This window comes from Phalangium opilio, unplaced genomic scaffold (assembly GCF_054372755.1).
Source record: "Phalangium opilio isolate 3A_F unplaced genomic scaffold, DU_Popi_V2 ptg000014l_1, whole genome shotgun sequence".
In the NCBI taxonomy this organism is placed as follows: Eukaryota; Metazoa; Arthropoda; class Arachnida; order Opiliones; family Phalangiidae; genus Phalangium; species Phalangium opilio.
Genome location: NW_028324149.1, coordinates 5,206,649 through 5,229,016, shown reverse-complemented (window position 1 = coordinate 5,229,016; position 22,368 = coordinate 5,206,649). Strand labels below are relative to the sequence as shown.

At 37.5% G+C, this 22,368-nt stretch overlaps 2 protein-coding genes across 3 annotated transcripts in view; one reads left to right on the top strand and one right to left on the bottom strand.

Annotated features, from left to right (window-relative positions):
• Positions 1-22,368, bottom strand: part of LOC149705328 (DNA (cytosine-5)-methyltransferase 1-like) — a 358,139-nt gene that overhangs the window by 310,207 nt on the left and 25,564 nt on the right. The window lies entirely within an intron of this gene.
• LOC149705331 (uncharacterized) lies at positions 17,287-21,494 on the top strand. The gene is made up of 3 exons (XM_089865625.1): positions 17,287-17,387; positions 21,066-21,172; positions 21,248-21,494. The coding sequence occupies exons 1-3, from the start codon at positions 17,328-17,330 to the stop codon at positions 21,426-21,428; spliced, it is 348 nt and encodes a 115-aa protein (XP_089721751.1). The 5' UTR covers positions 17,287-17,327; the 3' UTR covers positions 21,429-21,494.

The following is a 22,368-nucleotide window of genomic DNA, read 5'->3' as shown; positions in this document are numbered from 1 at the left end:
CTTACAATCATTTCACCAATGGTCGTCTTTCCTTGATGAGAGGGGTCCTCCAGATGTACATGTTGGCTCCTTCGACTGGTCGAAGGCTTTTGACTCGGTGTGCCACAAGAGACTCTTGTACCAGCTCGAACGTATTGGAGTTTCGGGAGCTGTTCTTTTCTGGTTTCGGAACTTCCTGTCCAACCGCTTTCAACGCGTGATTTATCGAGGAGAGTTTATTTCCTACCGCCATGTTCTATCTGGAGTTCCACAAGGCTCGGTTCTCGCACCATTGCTTTTCAGCGTGTTTGTGGCCGACCTACCATCCGTTTTATCTGAACGATGTTCCATCTATCAATATGCGGATGACAGCTACATTTCTCAGGACATACGCGAGGTATCTAACCGGTCTGATTTGCAGGAAAATATCGATCGAGTTTATCAATGGGGTGTTGCCAACAACATTTCGCTTAATATCCGGAAATGTAATTTCATGGTTCTGACAAGAAGAAAATATCTAAATGACGTTTCCTATCGGATCAACGACACTCCAATGACACGTGTTGTCTTCATGCGGCTACTTGGAGTCAGGGTCAGCTGCGACCTATGCTGGGCTTCTCATGTCGCCTTTTCTGCTAACCGTGCCAAACGTTTGGGTTTATTAATTCGTAGAACGACTGGCTACTCCAGGGCGTCCCTAACCCTCTACCGCTCGATGTGTCTACCTGTTTTGGAGTTTGCATCCCCGGTTTGGAATCCTTACCTGAAGAAAGATATTTCTACCTTAGAAGGTGTTCAACGGCGTTTCACAAGCTTCATTCTGAGGTCTCCCAAATCGCATAAAATCAATCATATACCATATGTAGACAGGCTGCGCACCTTACATCTTTTGCCACTGTCCGTTCGTCGTGATGTTTGCGATATGGTTCCACTTGTCCGCCTGGCCACTTCACCTACCTTCCGCCTACACGAATTTATGACCTTGAATCATGAGACACGCTGTTCCGACGTTCTCAATAAAATATGCGCGATGCCTTGCCTTGAAGAACTCATTCTTCTACAGAAGCGCTAGTGCCTGGAACGCGTTACCTGAAAACCTCAGATCAGACGCTACTCATTCATCGATTTTACAGTTTCGGACTTTAATTTCGAAATTTTTGCTAAATGCCTGGGTCTATGATTTTCCTTCAAATTAATTAACTTCCATTCATTTCACCTTTTGTATATTTATATCTTTGTATTAAGTGTTTTTGTATTACGAAAGAGAAAGGGTGTGATAGTGAAAGGCAAATGTTACTGGCTCGAAGGTTATAGAACGAGTTGGGTCAAAGCCGAAGGCAAATGCAACAGATTGATTCCCAACGCTCACTTGGCTGAAGTTAACACGAAGGAGATTAAAGACAAACTCCAGGTTCTAATTGGAGATACAAGGCCATGTTTATGCCAAGCGATATAAATAGGGAAGGCGACTGGCGATACTTGGACGGAACCAGGGTTACTAAAGAGCAATTCCTAGAAATGTGGTGTAGAAATACGGTAGGAGAATTCGACAAGATATAACGAATTTCAAGATTTCGGCGCGATCCGTGGTGACGAAAATAAAAATTGGAACGATTGGAACAACCATGACCCTAATTCGCACGACTTGACTGATACGCAGTGCCACAGAATTCTTCGATTTTTTGCGATATATCGATGAAAGAGGGTTTGAAAGAGCCCAAGCGTGCAACCTTCAAAGAATGTGAACTCTGAGCACAACCCTGCTGAAGTTAGTAAGCAGAATTTGGGGATTATGCTTTGAAGTCATACTAAGAAACAAATTGTTGATGCAATAAAAATAAAGTCTTAAGCAATCAATATCTCTTGATTTGAAAATCATATTCCTCAGGTTGCGTTCGTTAATTTATATGAACAAGATAACACTCAGGGTCCAGAGAAACTGTTCCTATTTAGGCCATCTTTCTTGCCAAAATTACCAGCTTTATTCAAAAAATCACACACTTGTTTCGATCAGGGATAGATTTAATTTTAGAAGAAGGAATGGGGAACGGTTAGTATTTACTTCAGTCCGACTCATAGCCCAGTAAAAAGCCCCTTCCTTCCAACACGTAACCAAAACTTTAAATTATCTTATTGGTTCACTTAAACTACGTTTCGAAGACGTTGCTGACGGGGACGGCGAAAAATAAGTAATTCGTTTTTACCTCTGTCGCTATGGAATGTATGACATTATGCCCCCTGGACATAATCCCCCGGACATAATCCCCCAGGGTGGGGTTGGCTTCGAACTTTCTAAGATATCGGGAACACCTTCAATTGACCAGTATGTTGATGGATTTAATATTTTGGCAAACGAAATTGTGCCATTAGTTAATGCAAGGGTTTTTTTCTGATTGTGAAGATTTTCTACGATTTACGGAAAGAGAAATACAAGTTGGGAAAACCAAAATATTACCTCTCCGTGTCAAGAAGATTATATAAACTTAAGTATCCAATGAAAATGTTATTATGTTTCTGAGTTGGGGTTTCCCATTTTTGTTGTTGTTTTGAAAAATATATCGCAATGCACGGGCCTTGATAGATATAGGAGGCAATGAATGAAATATATCACAATGCACGGGCCTTGATAGATATAGGAGGCAATGAATGAAATATATCACAATGCACGGGCCTTGATAGATATAGGAGGCAATGAAGGAAATATATCGCATGCACGGGCCTTGGTAGATATAGGAGGCAATGATAATCTCTCCCTTTGCACGAGAGGTTTATCTTTAATATTTAAATAAATATAATTATTTTTAATTATTTTAAGCTTCAATAATTAACATTAATAATAGTTAAATCGTTTAAAATAAAGTTATACCTATTATCTTCTCAAACTTTGCTAATATTGACGTTTAAAGAGAAGGGTACCCCTCTTGCCCGCTTTTTTAAAACTTGGGGTATATATACGATTCGTTTCCATTATAATAGTAAGGAAAAAGCGCAATTGCGAAAACCTTTGGTGGCGATCCCACCTTAGGGAGGCTAGACGTTTCTCGTAACCCTAGCTGATCGCCGCGTATATCCTAAAACCAAACGATGATAATGGAGTAGAAGCCAATGATACAGATTGGTGTCTATGTGGAATAGACGGAAGACTAGTGGATGGTGGTGTTAGAAGCCAGTGTAAGTGCAGACTGGTGTCAATGTGGGATTGACAAAGAACAGAAGATGGTGGTGATTAGAAGCCAGTTAGAACAGACTGGTGTCCGTGTGGGATGGACAAAGACCAGAAGATGGTGGTGTGAGAACTCAAGTAGAGGAGCCATTTCCGTGACTGTGAAAGAAGTTCGGAAATGGCGAACACGTTTGCTCCGATACGCAAACTGCGAACGCGGTCACGTGGGTGTAACAACGGACAGACAGACACACAGACACACACACAGACACACACACAGACACGGCCGTTACAGAACCTCTCCTGGACTACGTCACACGGAGAGGTAAAAATGTATGAAATGGCAATTTATGCATTGTCATGGTTACTGTATTTCGCGTATATTGAATTGGGCAAGCATTTCTCAATTTTATGCGGGCTTGCTGCACTCTTCGTAACTTTATAGCATATGCTTCTGTTTATAGTGTATGCGAGCCACTGTATAGCCTTAGATCATTGTTGGGTGCTGTACAACCTTAGTACATTGTAAACCACGTGGAGTAATTTAAAATGATTTTGGCCCCTGTTTTAATTTGAACTGATAAGGCACGAGATTTTAATGTTAGTGAATGTATTTTTCAGTGGCTGGATCCTAAAGTGAATTTCTTCATGACGACGCCTTATAATCCGTTTCACGAAATGGGGTTTTCGTTCGCTCGTTATGTGCTTTTCAGTCTAAAAAATGTGAAGTAGGACTGACCTTTTTTATTTTTCTCCAGAAAACATAACTGCAACCTGTGTAACATTTTGCATTTATATTGCAGACTTGTATTTATGAGCAATAAATACATCGAATTTCGTTTGAAGGAGATCAATGTCACGCAGTGGACATCAAGTCACTTAAAACATAGCTTAGCCATCTCAAACGGTGTAAGTATGCAGCGTATTCTCCGAGGGGTCGGTCATTCACGAAATTCCGCACGTTACCCGCGAAATCCAAATTAAGAAATCCGAAATCAATAACAAAATCAGAAATCCCGAAAGAAATCTAACGTATTTTTGCTCATTTAAAAATCCCATAAAAAATCAGAAATCAGTAACGAAATCACGAAATCCGTAAAGAAATCAAACCTTTTTTTGCTCATTTCGAAATCCCATAAAAAATCAGAAATCAGTAACGAAATCACGAAATCCGTAAAGAAATCACAAAATCCGTAAAGAAATCACTAAATCAGTAAGGAAATCACAAAATCAATAAATAAGTCACAAAATCAATAAATAAGTCACAAAATCAGTGAAGAAATCACAAAATCAGTAAAGAAATCTCAAAATCAGTGAAGAAATCACAAATTCAGTAAAGAAAGCACAAATTGAGTAAAGAAAGCACAAATTCAGTAAAGAAATCATAAAATCAGTGAAGAAATCACAAAATCAATAAAGAAATCACAAAATCAGAAGCGAAATCGCAAAATCAGAAACGAAGTCAGTACAGAAATGGCGAAATCCATTACAAAATTTACGAAATACAAAATCAAAAAAAAATCACAAATCAGATGAAATCACGGGAAAAATCTCAAAATCATAGGAAATCACGGGAAATACCTCAAAATCCAACGAAATTAATTGAATTTTCGCAAAGTCTCGTCGAAATCACGAGAAAAATCCGAAGAAATCAAATTGGATTTCGAAATCCCGTACACTTTTTACAAAACGTCCGACCCCTCGATCGATATTCTCTCATTACCATAATGCACAGCTAACATATTAACAGGAAATTAACCTTTCTTTTTTCGAAATGTTAATGAAGATTTTGATCATTTTTCGAAATCTAGATTAGATTACGAATTTTAGAGACATAGCTAGTCTTAAAGGAACCCTGCTGAAGTTAGTAAGCAGAATTTGGGGATTATGCTTTGAAGTCATACTAAGAAACAAATTGTTGATGCAATAAAAATAAAGTCTTAAGCAATCAATATCTCTTGATTTGAAAATCATATTCCTCAGGTTGCGTTCGTTAATTTATATGAACAAGATAACACTCAGGGTCCAGAGAAACAGTTCCTATTTAGGCCATCTTTCTTGCCAAAATTACCAGCTTTATTCAAAAAATCACACACTTGTTTCGATCAGGGATAGATTTAATTTTAGAAGAAGGAATGGGGAACGGTTAGTATTTACTTCAGTCCGACTCATAGCCCAGTAAAAAGCCCCTTCCTTCCAACACGTAACCAAAACTTTAAATTATCTTATTGGTTCACTTAAACTACGTTTCGAAGACGTTGCTGACGGGGACGGCGAAAAATAAGTAATTCGTTTTTACCTCTGTCGCTATGGAATGTATGACATTATGCCCCCTGGACATAATCCCCCGGACATAATCCCCCAGGGTGGGGTTGGCTTCGAACTTTCTAAGATATCGGGAACACCTTCAATTGACCAGTATGTTGATGGATTTAATGTTTTGGCAAACGAAATTGTGCCATTAGTTAATGCAAGGGTTTTTTTCTGATTGTGAAGATTTTCTACGATTTACGGAAAGAGAAATACAAGTTGGGAAAACCAAAATATTACCTCTCCGTGTCAAGAAGATTATATAAACTTAAGTATCCAATGAAAATGTTATTATGTTTCTGAGTTGGGGTTTCCCATTTTTGTTGTTGTTTTGAAAAATATATCGCAATGCACGGGCCTTGATAGATATAGGAGGCAATGAATGAAATATATCACAATGCACGGGCCTTGATAGATATAGGAGGCAATGAATGAAATATATCACAATGCACGGGCCTTGATAGATATAGGAGGCAATGAAGGAAATATATCGCATGCACGGGCCTTGGTAGATATAGGAGGCAATGATAATCTCTCCCTTTGCACGAGAGGTTTATCTTTAATATTTAAATAAATATAATTATTTTTAATTATTTTAAGCTTCAATAATTAACATTAATAATAGTTAAATCGTTTAAAATAAAGTTATACCTATTATCTTCTCAAACTTTGCTAATATTGACGTTTAAAGAGAAGGGTACCCCTCTTGCCCGCTTTTTTAAAACTTGGGGTATATATACGATTCGTTTCCATTATAATAGTAAGGAAAAAGCGCAATTGCGAAAACCTTTGGTGGCGATCCCACCTTAGGGAGGCTAGACGTTTCTCGTAACCCTAGCTGATCGCCGCGTATATCCTAAAACCAAACGATGATAATGGAGTAGAAGCCAATGATACAGATTGGTGTCTATGTGGAATAGACGGAAGACTAGTGGATGGTGGTGTTAGAAGCCAGTGTAAGTGCAGACTGGTGTCAATGTGGGATTGACAAAGAACAGAAGATGGTGGTGATTAGAAGCCAGTTAGAACAGACTGGTGTCCGTGTGGGATGGACAAAGACCAGAAGATGGTGGTGTGAGAACTCAAGTAGAGGAGCCATTTCCGTGACTGTGAAAGAAGTTCGGAAATGGCGAACACGTTTGCTCCGATACGCAAACTGCGAACGCGGTCACGTGGGTGTAACAACGGACAGACAGACACACAGACAGACACACAGACACACACACAGACACACACACAGACACGGCCGTTACAGAACCTCTCCTGGACTACGTCACACGGAGAGGTAAAAATGTATGAAATGGCAATTTATGCATTGTCATGGTTACTGTATTTCGCGTATATTGAATTGGGCAAGCATTTCTCAATTTTATGCGGGCTTGCTGCACTCTTCGTAACTTTATAGCATATGCTTCTGTTTATAGTGTATGCGAGCCACTGTATAGCCTTAGATCATTGTTGGGTGCTGTACAACCTTAGCACATTGTAAACCACGTGGAGTAATTTAAAATGATTTTGGCCCCTGTTTTAATTTGAACTGATAAGGCACGAGATTTTAATGTTAGTGAATGTATTTTTCAGTGGCTGGATCCTAAAGTGAATTTCTTCATGACGACGCCTTATAATCCGTTTCACGAAATGGGGTTTTCGTTCGCTCGTTATGTGCTTTTCAGTCTAAAAAATGTGAAGTAGGACTGACCTTTTTTATTTTTCTCCAGAAAACATAACTGCAACCTGTGTAACATTTTGCATTTATATTGCAGACTTGTATTTATGAGCAATAAATACATCGAATTTCGTTTGAAGGAGATCAATGTCACGCAGTGGACATCAAGTCACTTAAAACATAGCTTAGCCATCTCAAACGGTGTAAGTATGCAGCGTATTCTCCGAGGGGTCGGTCATTCACGAAATTCCGCACGTTACCCGCGAAATCCAAATTAAGAAATCCGAAATCAATAACAAAATCAGAAATCCCGAAAGAAATCTAACGTATTTTTGCTCATTTAAAAATCCCATAAAAAATCAGAAATCAGTAACGAAATCACGAAATCCGTAAAGAAATCAAACCTTTTTTTGCTCATTTCGAAATCCCATAAAAAATCAGAAATCAGTAACGAAATCACGAAATCCGTAAAGAAATCACAAAATCCGTAAAGAAATCACTAAATCAGTAAGGAAATCACAAAATCAATAAATAAGTCACAAAATCAATAAATAAGTCACAAAATCAGTGAAGAAATCACAAAATCAGTAAAGAAATCTCAAAATCAGTGAAGAAATCACAAATTCAGTAAAGAAAGCACAAATTGAGTAAAGAAAGCACAAATTCAGTAAAGAAATCATAAAATCAGTGAAGAAATCACAAAATCAATAAAGAAATCACAAAATCAGAAGCGAAATCGCAAAATCAGAAACGAAGTCAGTACAGAAATGGCGAAATCCATTACAAAATTTACGAAATACAAAATCAAAAAAAAATCACAAATCAGATGAAATCACGGGAAAAATCTCAAAATCATAGGAAATCACGGGAAATACCTCAAAATCCAACGAAATTAATTGAATTTTCGCAAAGTCTCGTCGAAATCACGAGAAAAATCCGAAGAAATCAAATTGGATTTCGAAATCCCGTACACTTTTTACAAAACGTCCGACCCCTCGATCGATATTCTCTCATTACCATAATGCACAGCTAACATATTAACAGGAAATTAACCTTTCTTTTTTCGAAATGTTAATGAAGATTTTGATCATTTTTCGAAATCTAGATTAGATTACGAATTTTAGAGACATAGCTAGTCTTAAAGGAACCCTGCTGAAGTTAGTAAGCAGAATTTGGGGATTATGCTTTGAAGTCATACTAAGAAACAAATTGTTGATGCAATAAAAATAAAGTCTTAAGCAATCAATATCTCTTGATTTGAAAATCATATTCCTCAGGTTGCGTTCGTTAATTTATATGAACAAGATAACACTCAGGGTCCAGAGAAACAGTTCCTATTTAGGCCATCTTTCTTGCCAAAATTACCAGCTTTATTCAAAAAATCACACACTTGTTTCGATCAGGGATAGATTTAATTTTAGAAGAAGGAATGGGGAACGGTTAGTATTTACTTCAGTCCGACTCATAGCCCAGTAAAAAGCCCCTTCCTTCCAACACGTAACCAAAACTTTAAATTATCTTATTGGTTCACTTAAACTACGTTTCGAAGACGTTGCTGACGGGGACGGCGAAAAATAAGTAATTCGTTTTTACCTCTGTCGCTATGGAATGTATGACATTATGCCCCCTGGACATAATCCCCCGGACATAATCCCCCAGGGTGGGGTTGGCTTCGAACTTTCTAAGATATCGGGAACACCTTCAATTGACCAGTATGTTGATGGATTTAATGTTTTGGCAAACGAAATTGTGCCATTAGTTAATGCAAGGGTTTTTTTCTGATTGTGAAGATTTTCTACGATTTACGGAAAGAGAAATACAAGTTGGGAAAACCAAAATATTACCTCTCCGTGTCAAGAAGATTATATAAACTTAAGTATCCAATGAAAATGTTATTATGTTTCTGAGTTGGGGTTTCCCATTTTTGTTGTTGTTTTGAAAAATATATCGCAATGCACGGGCCTTGATAGATATAGGAGGCAATGAATGAAATATATCACAATGCACGGGCCTTGATAGATATAGGAGGCAATGAATGAAATATATCACAATGCACGGGCCTTGATAGATATAGGAGGCAATGAAGGAAATATATCGCATGCACGGGCCTTGGTAGATATAGGAGGCAATGATAATCTCTCCCTTTGCACGAGAGGTTTATCTTTAATATTTAAATAAATATAATTATTTTTAATTATTTTAAGCTTCAATAATTAACATTAATAATAGTTAAATCGTTTAAAATAAAGTTATACCTATTATCTTCTCAAACTTTGCTAATATTGACGTTTAAAGAGAAGGGTACCCCTCTTGCCCGCTTTTTTAAAACTTGGGGTATATATACGATTCGTTTCCATTATAATAGTAAGGAAAAAGCGCAATTGCGAAAACCTTTGGTGGCGATCCCACCTTAGGGAGGCTAGACGTTTCTCGTAACCCTAGCTGATCGCCGCGTATATCCTAAAACCAAACGATGATAATGGAGTAGAAGCCAATGATACAGATTGGTGTCTATGTGGAATAGACGGAAGACTAGTGGATGGTGGTGTTAGAAGCCAGTGTAAGTGCAGACTGGTGTCAATGTGGGATTGACAAAGAACAGAAGATGGTGGTGATTAGAAGCCAGTTAGAACAGACTGGTGTCCGTGTGGGATGGACAAAGACCAGAAGATGGTGGTGTGAGAACTCAAGTAGAGGAGCCATTTCCGTGACTGTGAAAGAAGTTCGGAAATGGCGAACACGTTTGCTCCGATACGCAAACTGCGAACGCGGTCACGTGGGTGTAACAACGGACAGACAGACACACAGACAGACACACAGACACACACACAGACACGGCCGTTACAGAACCTCTCCTGGACTACGTCACACGGAGAGGTAAAAATGTATGAAATGGCAATTTATGCATTGTCATGGTTACTGTATTTCGCGTATATTGAATTGGGCAAGCATTTCTCAATTTTATGCGGGCTTGCTGCACTCTTCGTAACTTTATAGCATATGCTTCTGTTTATAGTGTATGCGAGCCACTGTATAGCCTTAGATCATTGTTGGGTGCTGTACAACCTTAGCACATTGTAAACCACGTGGAGTAATTTAAAATGATTTTGGCCCCTGTTTTAATTTGAACTGATAAGGCACGAGATTTTAATGTTAGTGAATGTATTTTTCAGTGGCTGGATCCTAAAGTGAATTTCTTCATGACGACGCCTTATAATCCGTTTCACGAAATGGGGTTTTCGTTCGCTCGTTATGTGCTTTTCAGTCTAAAAAATGTGAAGTAGGACTGACCTTTTTTATTTTTCTCCAGAAAACATAACTGCAACCTGTGTAACATTTTGCATTTATATTGCAGACTTGTATTTATGAGCAATAAATACATCGAATTTCGTTTGAAGGAGATCAATGTCACGCAGTGGACATCAAGTCACTTAAAACATAGCTTAGCCATCTCAAACGGTGTAAGTATGCAGCGTATTCTCCGAGGGGTCGGTCATTCACGAAATTCCGCACGTTACCCGCGAAATCCAAATTAAGAAATCCGAAATCAATAACAAAATCAGAAATCCCGAAAGAAATCTAACGTATTTTTGCTCATTTAAAAATCCCATAAAAAATCAGAAATCAGTAACGAAATCACGAAATCCGTAAAGAAATCAAACCTTTTTTTGCTCATTTCGAAATCCCATAAAAAATCAGAAATCAGTAACGAAATCACGAAATCCGTAAAGAAATCACAAAATCCGTAAAGAAATCACTAAATCAGTAAAGAAATCACAAAATCAATAAATAAGTCACAAAATCAGTGAAGAAATCACAAAATCAGTAAAGAAATCTCAAAATCAGTGAAGAAATCACAAATTCAGTAAAGAAAGCACAAATTGAGTAAAGAAAGCACAAATTCAGTAAAGAAATCATAAAATCAGTGAAGAAATCACAAAATCAATAAAGAAATCACAAAATCAGAAGCGAAATCGCAAAATCAGAAACGAAGTCAGTACAGAAATGGCGAAATCCATTACAAAATTTACGAAATACAAAATCAAAAAAAAATCACAAATCAGATGAAATCACGGGAAAAATCTCAAAATCATAGGAAATCACGGGAAATACCTCAAAATCCAACGAAATTAATTGAATTTTCGCAAAGTCTCGTCGAAATCACGAGAAAAATCCGAAGAAATCAAATTGGATTTCGAAATCCCGTACACTTTTTACAAAACGTCCGACCCCTCGATCGATATTCTCTCATTACCATAATGCACAGCTAACATATTAACAGGAAATTAACCTTTCTTTTTTCGAAATGTTAATGAAGATTTTGATCATTTTTCGAAATCTAGATTAGATTACGAATTTTAGAGACATAGCTAGTCTTAAAGGAACCCTGCTGAAGTTAGTAAGCAGAATTTGGGGATTATGCTTTGAAGTCATACTAAGAAACAAATTGTTGATGCAATAAAAATAAAGTCTTAAGCAATCAATATCTCTTGATTTGAAAATCATATTCCTCAGGTTGCGTTCGTTAATTTATATGAACAAGATAACACTCAGGGTCCAGAGAAACAGTTCCTATTTAGGCCATCTTTCTTGCCAAAATTACCAGCTTTATTCAAAAAATCACACACTTGTTTCGATCGGGGATAGATTTAATTTTAGAAGTAGGAATGGGGAACGGTTAGTATTTACTTCAGTCCGACTCATAGCCCAGTAAAAAGCCCCTTCCTTCCAACACGTAACCAAAACTTTAAATTATCTTATTGGTTCACTTAAACTACGTTTCGAAGACGTTGCTGACGGGGACGGCGAAAAATACGTAATTCTTTATTACCTCTGTCGCTATGACCCGCCTCTTCTTTCATACCCGCCCCCTGTCCCGTGAGGGGGTCCGGGACTTTGACGCGTGCCCAGATTACTCTGTTCTCTATTCCAACTTTTAAAATTAAATCTATCCCTGGCTGTACTTTTTCAGTATCGGTTATCTCAATTCCCAAAAATGATGTGTGGCAACACGTCATTTGGAAACCAAAAAAAAAAAAAAAATCAAGTGGTTTCTAGCACCTTCTGCTACTCTATGTATCCATTTAAAACCTAAGATGTCATCGATATTACGAGTTAGAGGCGGAACAACCACGAGTCGGATTGCGACGACTTCAACAAGCAAGCATCTTCATCTCTTTCCTCGTCGAGTATCTAGCTTTGGATCTTGGCAGGAATTTAAAGGGACTGTAAAGTTCGAGACCCCCGCTGCGTTTGCTAGAAGGAAAGACTTTCGTTTTGCTTAGCCCCCCCCGGGGGAATGTGACGTCAATGACGACTTTTTCAACAAAAAAAATCATACAGTCCGTTGGGCACTTTAGAGACCCTTTAAGTCAAACATTTGGGAAGCTGTTTTCCCACGCTTTGTGAAACCAGATATAAACAAAAAAGTTATGTTCATAATTTCCGTGCTTTTAAATTTAAAATTGAACCTTGCGAATTTTTGAATTTGTACCTTCGTGCTTATGAAAATTGAACTTTAATGTTCTAGCAGCGCTCCCAGATCAAAATAATTAACGTGAATCAACCACCGATATATTTATTAATTAAAATTGGCTTTTAGTATCGCTTTAGGGTTCTCTGGTAAAACAACTATGGTTAAAGACAGGTATATTGATTCAGTTGAAACAACATTATTAGTTCAGAATTGTGTGCATTTAAAATGGCCGAGCCAAGTTTGACCTACTTAACTCGGAAAAATAAGAAATATGTCTTTAATCAATATTTTTAATGAACCCACCATATGAAATGCAATGTTAAGTTTCTATTTCATGCGTGATATTCTATAGAATCGTTCATACGGAAAACGAGGCACGAAACCAATCCAAGTATTACTACTTTGACTTATTTTGCCTTCGCGTTTTTCTGTAAAAAACGCAATCAACCCAATAGTAATTATACTCGGCTAATCAGGCTATACCATGAATACTACAGGTCGGGAAAACCAAAATATTACCTCTCCGTGTCGAGAAGATTATATAACCTTAAGTATCCAATGAAAACGTCGACCTTTTGCCCTCATCCTTTCCCGCGCTTTGCGCTTCCGCATTTCATCCTTACTCTCAACATTATCTTCCTCCATTTTACATATAAAAATCAAATACTCACAAAAAGAAGTGGCAAAAACCTGCTGGCTCTTTACAACCACTTAATTTGACTTAATATCCAATTTCCAACAACAATAATATACCGGTAGTTTAATTGACAACCTACTAGCATCGAAATTCTCATAAGGAATGGCTCCCGCGGATAAAAAACGGCAATTTTCAACTAGGTGGGCGTTATCTCATAAGATTTGAAAAATATCATTTGTCTTTTTTACCAATGCCTAACCGTTTGGATTTTTTAAAGCAGTCTTAGCACCAAAAAATATTTTTGAATGAGGATAAAAAAGGTCTGTCCTCTCGTAATTTTTTAAGCTTTTATCATGATTACTCTATACAACAGTAACAAGGAGTATAAACGCATTAGTGGAAGCAGTATTTTTTTCCCAAAACAATCTCGCTTATGTTTATGCAATGAATGAAATATATCACAATGCACGGGCCTTGATAGATATAGGAGGCAATGAAGGAAATATATCGCATGCACGGGCCTTGGTAGATATAGGAGGCAATGATAATCTCTCTCTTTGCACGAGAGGTTTATCTTTAATATTTAAATAAATATAATTATTTTTAATTATTTTAATCTTCAATAATTAACATTAATAATAGTTAAATCGTTTAAAATAAAGTTATACTTATTATCTTCTCAAACTTTGCTAATATTGACGTTTAAAGTGAAGGGTACCCCTCTTCCCGCTTTCTTCAAATTTTGGGGTATATATACGATTCGTTTCCATTATAATAGTAAGGAAAAACCGCAAATGCGAAAACCTTTGGTAGCGATCCTACCTTAGGGAGGCTAGACGTTTCTCGTAACCCTAGCTGATCGCCGCGTATATCCTAAAACCAAACGATGATAATGGAGTAGAAGCCAATGATACAGATTGGTGTCTATGTGGAATAGACGGAAGACCAGTGGATGGTGGTGTTAGAAGGCAGTGTAAGTGCAGACGGGTGTCAATGTGGGATTGACAAAGAACAGAAGATGGTGGTGATTAGAAGCCAGTATGTACAGACTGGTGTCCACGTGGAATGGACGAAGACCAGAAGATGGTGGTGATTAGCAGCCAGTAAGAACAGACTAGTGTCCGTGTGGTATGGACAAAGACCAGAAGATTGGTGGTGTGAGAACTCAAGTAGAGGAGCCATTTCCGTGACTGTGAAAGCAGTTCGGAAATGGCGAACACGTTTGCTCCGATACGCAAACTGCGAACGCGGTCACGTGGGTGTAACAACGGACAGACAGACACACACACAGACAGACAGACAGACAGACACACAGACAGACACGGCCGTTACAGAACCTCTCCTGGACTACGTCACACGGAGAGGTAAAAAGTAATCAGTCAGTTTGGGAACCGAGGACTTTGAACTGTTCTTATTCATTGTACGATGAATGCTTGCTGCCTTTAGCCGTTATATTGGAAGAAATTCACCATTTGAAAGCAGTACGGAATGAATTTTAAAATGTAGAGCAAACTTTAATATCAAATTTTTACTCGGTCATGGTTTGGTGCTTACATTAATTGAAAGAAATATTAACAGACCTTTTTGCTACTAAATTGAGATTATGGTGAAGCTAAAATCATTGTGAAAGTATACGTTTAAACCGGGTTCAAAGCACAACATAAAAAACTAAATATTTATTAACTAATTAAATAACTGGGCATCAGCGTGTAACTCGTTCGTTTTTAAATAACCACACGGAGTAAAGATCCACTATAAAAGTCATCAGAGGTAAGTAAATTACGTAACAACGCAATTTTTACCATAGTTATATAGTCATGTATTACCATCGTTTTCCAATCGTCCATGTCGCAGATTTTTGTAATTTCGGTGCTCAAAACTTTTGCGAATGCTTTAAGATGAAGACACATTTTTACTTTTACTTATCCTTAAATTTGAATGTTAATTTTTTGATTAAAACACTTTTTTAATTAGAATAAATATTTACCCGATTGTACCAAGGCAACAATTTTCCCTCATTAAAGGCCGACTTCCAGCGAGAAGGGTTCTATCGAACTGAAAACCGAGCATGGAGTCTAACAATGGAGCGACCATGCCGATTTTCGAAGCCCCGCTGGGTCAAAAGTTGCAAGGGTTCTCGCTAACTGAAAGCAGTGCAATGTGGTTCTAACGAACTGAAGATGAACAATAGAAATCCTTTTAAATTTATTTCCTCTCGAATTTTTGCTTTCCCCTGAAGGAAATTCTCTATTGTTCATCTTCAGTTCGCTAAAACCACATTGCACGGCTTTCAGTTAGCGAGAACTTTTGACCCAGCGGGGATTCGAAAATCGGCTCGGTCGCTCCATTGTTAGTCTCGATGCTCGGTTTTCAGTTCGCTAGAACTCTTTTCGATGGAAGTCGGCCTTTAAATATAATCAAGAAGGGATTTCCTATAAGAAGGCATAAACCGCGAGATTTTACGCTACTACTCTTACGCCGGTGTTAGTGGACAAGTAAGCCCTACCCCTTTCATGTCCGTCATTGCTCTGCGCTTTCCCATTGGATCCCGTGGAGATAGGTCATACAGACGCGAATGACGTATTCCGAATAGAGAAAAATAATAACTCCAGCAAGGTAAACAGAAAATGGATTCTGAAACGGTACGACGGTTGTTTTTAATTGCCATTAACAAGTTAGTTAAAAGTTTTGAACCAAACTAGATGGATTTTGAATATGTGTCTCTATACGTGAAAATCATTTTATAATTATTTCTAAATCGAATCAAGTGTACTAATGATTTCGTGAGTTCTAAAAACCTAACCAAAGCTTAATGAAAAGGTAAAAGAGATAGATGATGGAAAACAGAGTAAGATAAAATATTAAGTCCCGCCTCCGTTTCCACCCCTCCCCCACCCATGAAGGGGGTATTGTCGACTATCACGCGAGCACCTGACACTAATTTATGCCTAAGTAGGGGAGAAAAATCTGATTTGTCCTCAAAACACTTGGAGAATGGAAAGTCTGAGCCGACATTGGAAAAAAGCAACATTCATTGGATAACATTTAGGCACAAGTACTTCGGCAAAACTTGAAATTTAAGTTTTACTTTAACAATATTACAATTTCAACAGAAAGGAAAAACCATGTTTTTCGGTTATCTTCACTTTAGTTGATTAGTAGGTTGATATTTTTTTTAAAAAAAGAAGTAGCCCATGCTCTTCTTCAGTGTTAAAGCTACATGTAAGACAAATTTCATCCAAATCTGTTTCGTAACAGACAGAAAGAATGACTGAGTTTTTGTTGAATTTCTAATATTTGTATGAATTGAGATATTTACATTATGATCCTGAACCGAAATCCCTGTTTTTAAAATGTTGTTGGACGAGCATAAATTATTTTGTAAATCATTACACCATATGAAATAGTCGTGGTAAAATAGTGTTTTGTGTTTAGTCACCTTGTTGTCTTAAGACAATTTGTGGATGCAACGAATTTACAAGTTGGGAAACCAAAATAAACCTCTCCGAGTCGAGACATAATTTGAGGTTTTTCATAAATAAATATAATTTATATTAATTATTGTAATGGTCATTAATTTAACCTAGTTATAGTAGTTAAATCGCTTTATGAAACTTTATTCCAAAAATCATTTTTAAACATAGCTATTGTTCCTCGTTTGAATTCAAGCGTATGCCTCGTTAACAATTATTGGAAATTTGGGGTATATAAAGGGATTGATTCTCAATAAATTATGAGAATTTAGCAAATGCGAACGCGGTGACAGACACACGCACACAGACATCTCCAGTATAATACCTCTCCTTGTCGTCAACGTCACTCGGAGAGGAAAATGTTTCCAGTCCTTATTGTTTAAAGCCCCATTTAACGTCTTTGAATCCACATTCCGGATATGTACCGCTTAGTACACGATAAACCTATTAAAATGGCATAGCACGTTTACTAACTCAAATACAGCAAAATCCAATTGATTTCGTTCCTTAGACGCTTTAACCCATGTTTTAGGTTTCCCTCAATGTTATCAATATATATTTTTGTTTTTGTTTTCAGGAAAAGATTCCTTGAGGAGTCAATTAAAATTTTCCTGCAAAAGATAATGGAAGAATTATATAATCCGAAAAATCCCTACAACTTGACTTTTGCATTTCCACATGAGGTAAAAACAAGTAGGGAAACCAATTTAAACCTCTCCGAGTCGAGGCGCAATTAAGAGATTTTTCTTAAATTATTAAATAAATATAATCATTTTAATCGTCAGTTATTTAGCTTAAATCTGTTTAAATCGTTTTAAGAACTTTATTCCTTTCACCAACTGCGAACGCGGTGACAGACACACAGAACGTTCAGTGTAATACCTCTCCGTGACGTCATAGTTTTTCATACTTTTCCCCTCATCCACTTTTGCTCACATAATAATAATAATAATAATCTGAGCTTTGTCTATGAAGGGATTTCCACACTAAGCCTGTGGCTTGTTTACAGGTGGGTCCCTTTACAATGCATAGAGGGGTGGTGGCTAGCCCCTATGCCACAGCTAACCTACAGCGCCCTATACTAACTATTACCGTTAACCTCTGCAAGTTTTGATGGAAAGGAGAAACCGGGTGCGACCGCGGAGGAAAACTCCTTTTACCAAGCGGGGAGAGAACTTGTAAACTCTACGCAGAAGGATTTGTTCGCAGATTTTCACCCGGTGCCACAGTCCGGGATCGAACCCGGGATCCACTTGCTGCGAGGCGAAAGCGCTAACGCGCCTACTAATTACGAGTAACGTTCCTGTAAATTTTCAGCCCTCTAGGGCAAGCGGTTTGGACTGGGCGTTGATTATCAGTCAGTCTGTCAGTCAGTCAGATATATATAGATATAGATAGATTATAAAAAAACCGTTTTTACAAACGGAAAAAACCTGATATATACTACATCGTTGATTTTGGGTCGCCACTCACTGTTCTTGTCACGGCTTCTAAGGGACAGATATTATTTATTCTAACCGTTTCATATAACACCACCATTTATTAAAGCGGATTAATATCACATGTCATGACAGCACCAACTATTAAAGCGGTAATATTACGTCATGACAATTAATTTCACATGTCACAGCTAAAAACTGTCGATTCTTATCAGGGGCGTCAACTTCATTATCTTAACACATTTTCTTTACTTTTTATTTCGGCTGACATTTTTTGAAGCTAAAAATAAATAATTTTTGCCATAACAACGAAGTTATGGTAAAAATGTCAGCCGAAATAAAAAGTAAAGAAAATGTGTTAAGATAATGAAGTTGACGCCCCTGATAAGAATCGACAGTTTTTAGCTGTGACATGTGAAATTAATTGTCATGACGTAATATTACCGCTTTAATAGTTGGTGCTGTCATGACATGTGATATTAATCCGCTTTAATAAATGGTGGTGTTATATGAAACGGTTAGAATAAATAATATCTGTCCCTTAGAAGCCGTGACAAGAACAGTGAGTGGCGACTCAAAATCGACGATGTAGTATATATCAGGTTTTTTCCGTTTGTAAAAACGGTTTTTTTATAATATGTGTCCCTTCCTTGAAAGGCTTGGTCTTACTAATAATGAAATATGAAATGATTAATTTCAAACGGAATGGATATTTATGTGTCCCTTCCATGAAAGGCTTGGTCTTACTGATAATGAAACGAATCGGAGAACGACAGAGATACGTGCATTGTAACTCAAAGAAAGTCCAAGTCTCAATAAACGAATCGGAGATACGTGCATTTTAACCTCAATGCCTTGGAGTTACGAGAATTTTGAACTCGAGCATGTCGATAAAAGAGATACGTGCATTTTAACCTCAGTGCCTTGGAGTTACGAGAATTTTGAACTCGAGCATGTCGATAAAAGAGATACGTGCATTTTAACCTCAGTGCCTTGGAGTTACGAGAATTTTGAACTCGAGTACGTCGTTAAAAGATCCCCCACCATGATAAGAGCTAGATAGAGCCCACCCTCGAGAAAAACCTACGCGACTTACGCGACCTATACGCTCGTGGCAGCACAAGGGTTAAAAAAGAATTGTCGTTTATTCGCGTGTAGCCGTAGGGTTGCCATTTCTGCACCTCAGAAATACTTACGCTAAAGGGGGCTGTTTGCGACACAAGGGTTAAAAATGAATTGGCGTTTATTCGCTTGAAGCCATAGGCCTGCCATTTCTGGCGTCAAAATTATCTACTCTCCCGTTCCAAAAAATTGCCCGTACAAAGGCAGGAAACTCGAACGACCCGTATATATCAGCCAGTCTGTCTACTGGCTTAAATAAACAGTCTTGCCTCACTGCGAGAAGATTAGACAGGGTGGGGTTGGCTTCGAACTTTCTAAGATATCGGGAACACCTTCAATTGACCAGTATGTTGATGGATTTAATGTTTTGGCAAACGAAATTGTGCAATTAGTTAATGCAAGGGTTTTTTTCTGATTGTGAAGATTTTCTACGATTTACGGAAAGAGAAAAACAAGTTGGGAAAACCAAAATATTACCTCTCCGTGTCAAGAAGATTATATAAACTTAAGTATCCAATGAAAATGTTATTATGTTTCTGAGTTGGGGTTTCCCATTTTTGTTGTTGTTTTGAAAAATATATCGCAATGCACGGGCCTTGATAGATATAGGAGGCAATGAATGAAATATATCACAATGCACGGGCCTTGATAGATATAGGAGGCAATGAATGAAATATGTCACAATGCACGGGCCTTGATAGATATAGGAGGCAATGAAGGAAATATATCGCATGCACGGGCCTTGGTAGATATAGGAGGCAATGATAATCTCTCCCTTTGCACGAGAGGTTTATCTTTAATATTTAAATAAATATAATTATTTTTAATTATTTTAATCTTCAATAATTAACATTAATAATAGTTAAATCGTTTAAAATAAAGTTATACCTATTATCTTCTCAAACTTTGCTAATATTGACGTTTAAAGTGAAGGGTACCCCTCTTGCCCGCTTTTTTAAAACTTGGGGTATATATACGATTCGTTTCCATTATAATAGTAAGGAAAAAGCGCGATTGCGAAAACCTTTGGTGGCGATCCCACCTTAGGGAGGCTAGACGTTTCTCGTAACCCTAGCTAATCGCCGCGTATATCCTAAAACCAAACGATGATAATGGAGTTGAAGCCAATGATACAGATTGGTGTCTATGTGGAATAGACGGAAGACCAGTGGATGGTGGTGTTAGAAGCCAGTGTAAGTACAGACTGGTGTCAATGTGGGATTGACAAAGAACAGAAGATGGTGGTGATTAGAAGCCAGTTAGAACAGACTGGTGTCCGTGTGGGATGGACAAAGACCAGAAGATGGTGGTGTGAGAACTCAAGTAGAGGAGCCATTTCCGTGACTGTGAAAGAAGTTCGGAAATGGCGAACACGTTTGCTCCGATACGCAAACTGCGAACGCGGTCACGTGGGTGTAACAACGGACAGTCAGACAGACACACTGACACACACACACAGACACGGCCGTTACAGAACCTCTCCTGGACTACGTCACACGGAGAGGTAAAAATGTATGAAATGGCAATTTATGCATTGTAATGGTTACTGTATTTCGCGTATATTGAATTGGGCAAGCATTTCTCAATTTTATGCGGGCTTGCTGCACTCTTCGTAACTTTATAGCATATGCTTCTGTTTATAGTGTATGCGAGCCACTGTATAGCCTTAGATCATTGTTGGGTGCTGTACAACCTTAGCACATTGTAAACCACGTGGAGTAATTTAAAATGATTTTGGCCCCTGTTTTAATTTGAACTGATAAGGCACGAGATTTTAATGTTAGTGAATGTATTTTTCAGTGGCTGGATCCTAAAGTGAATTTCTTCATGACGACGCCTTATAATCCGTTTCACGAAATGGGGTTTTCGTTCGCTCGTTATGTGCTTTTCAGTCTAAAAAATGTGAAGTAGGACTGACCTTTTTTATTTTTCTCCAGAAAACATAACTGCAACCTGTGTAACATTTTGCATTTATATTGCAGACTTGTATTTATGAGCAATAAATACATCGAATTTCGTTTGAAGGAGATCAATGTCACGCAGTGGACATCAAGTCACTTAAAACATAGCTTAGCCATCTCAAACGGTGTAAGTATGCAGCGTATTCTCCGAGGGGTCGGTCATTCACGAAATTCCGCACGTTACCCGCGAAATCCAAATTAAGAAATCCGAAATCAATAACAAAATCAGAAATCCCGAAAGAAATCTAACGTATTTTTGCTCATTTAAAAATCCCATAAAAAATCAGAAATCAGTAACGAAATCACGAAATCCGTAAAGAAATCAAACCTTTTTTTGCGCATTTCGAAATCCCATAAAAAATCAGAAATCAGTAACGAAATCACGAAATCCGTAAAGAAATCACAAAATCCGTAAAGAAATCACTAAATCAGTAAAGAAATCACAAAATCAATAAATAAGTCACAAAATCAGTGAAGAAATCACAAAATCAGTAAAGAAATCTCAAAATCAGTGAAGAAATCACAAATTCAGTAAAGAAAGCACAAATTGAGTAAAGAAAGCACAAATTCAGTAAAGAAATCATAAAATCAGTGAAGAAATCACAAAATCAATAAAGAAATCACAAAATCAGAAGCGAAATCGCAAAATCAGAAACGAAGTCAGTACAGAAATGGCGAAATCCATTACAAAATTTACGAAATACAAAATCAAAAAAAAATCACAAATCAGATGAAATCACGGGAAAAATCTCAAAATCATAGGAAATCACGGGAAATACCTCAAAATCCAACGAAATTAATTGAATTTTCGCAAAGTCTCGTCGAAATCACGAGAAAAATCCGAAGAAATCAAATTGGATTTCGAAATCCCGTACACTTTTTACAAAACGTCCGACCCCTCGATCGATATTCTCTCATTACCATAATGCACAGCTAACATATTAACAGGAAATTAACCTTTCTTTTTTCGAAATGTTAATGAAGATTTTGATCATTTTTCGAAATCTAGATTAGATTACGAATTTTAGAGACATAGCTAGTCTTAAAGGAACCCTGCTGAAGTTAGTAAGCAGAATTTGGGGATTATGCTTTGAAGTCATACTAAGAAACAAATTGTTGATGCAATAAAAATAAAGTCTTAA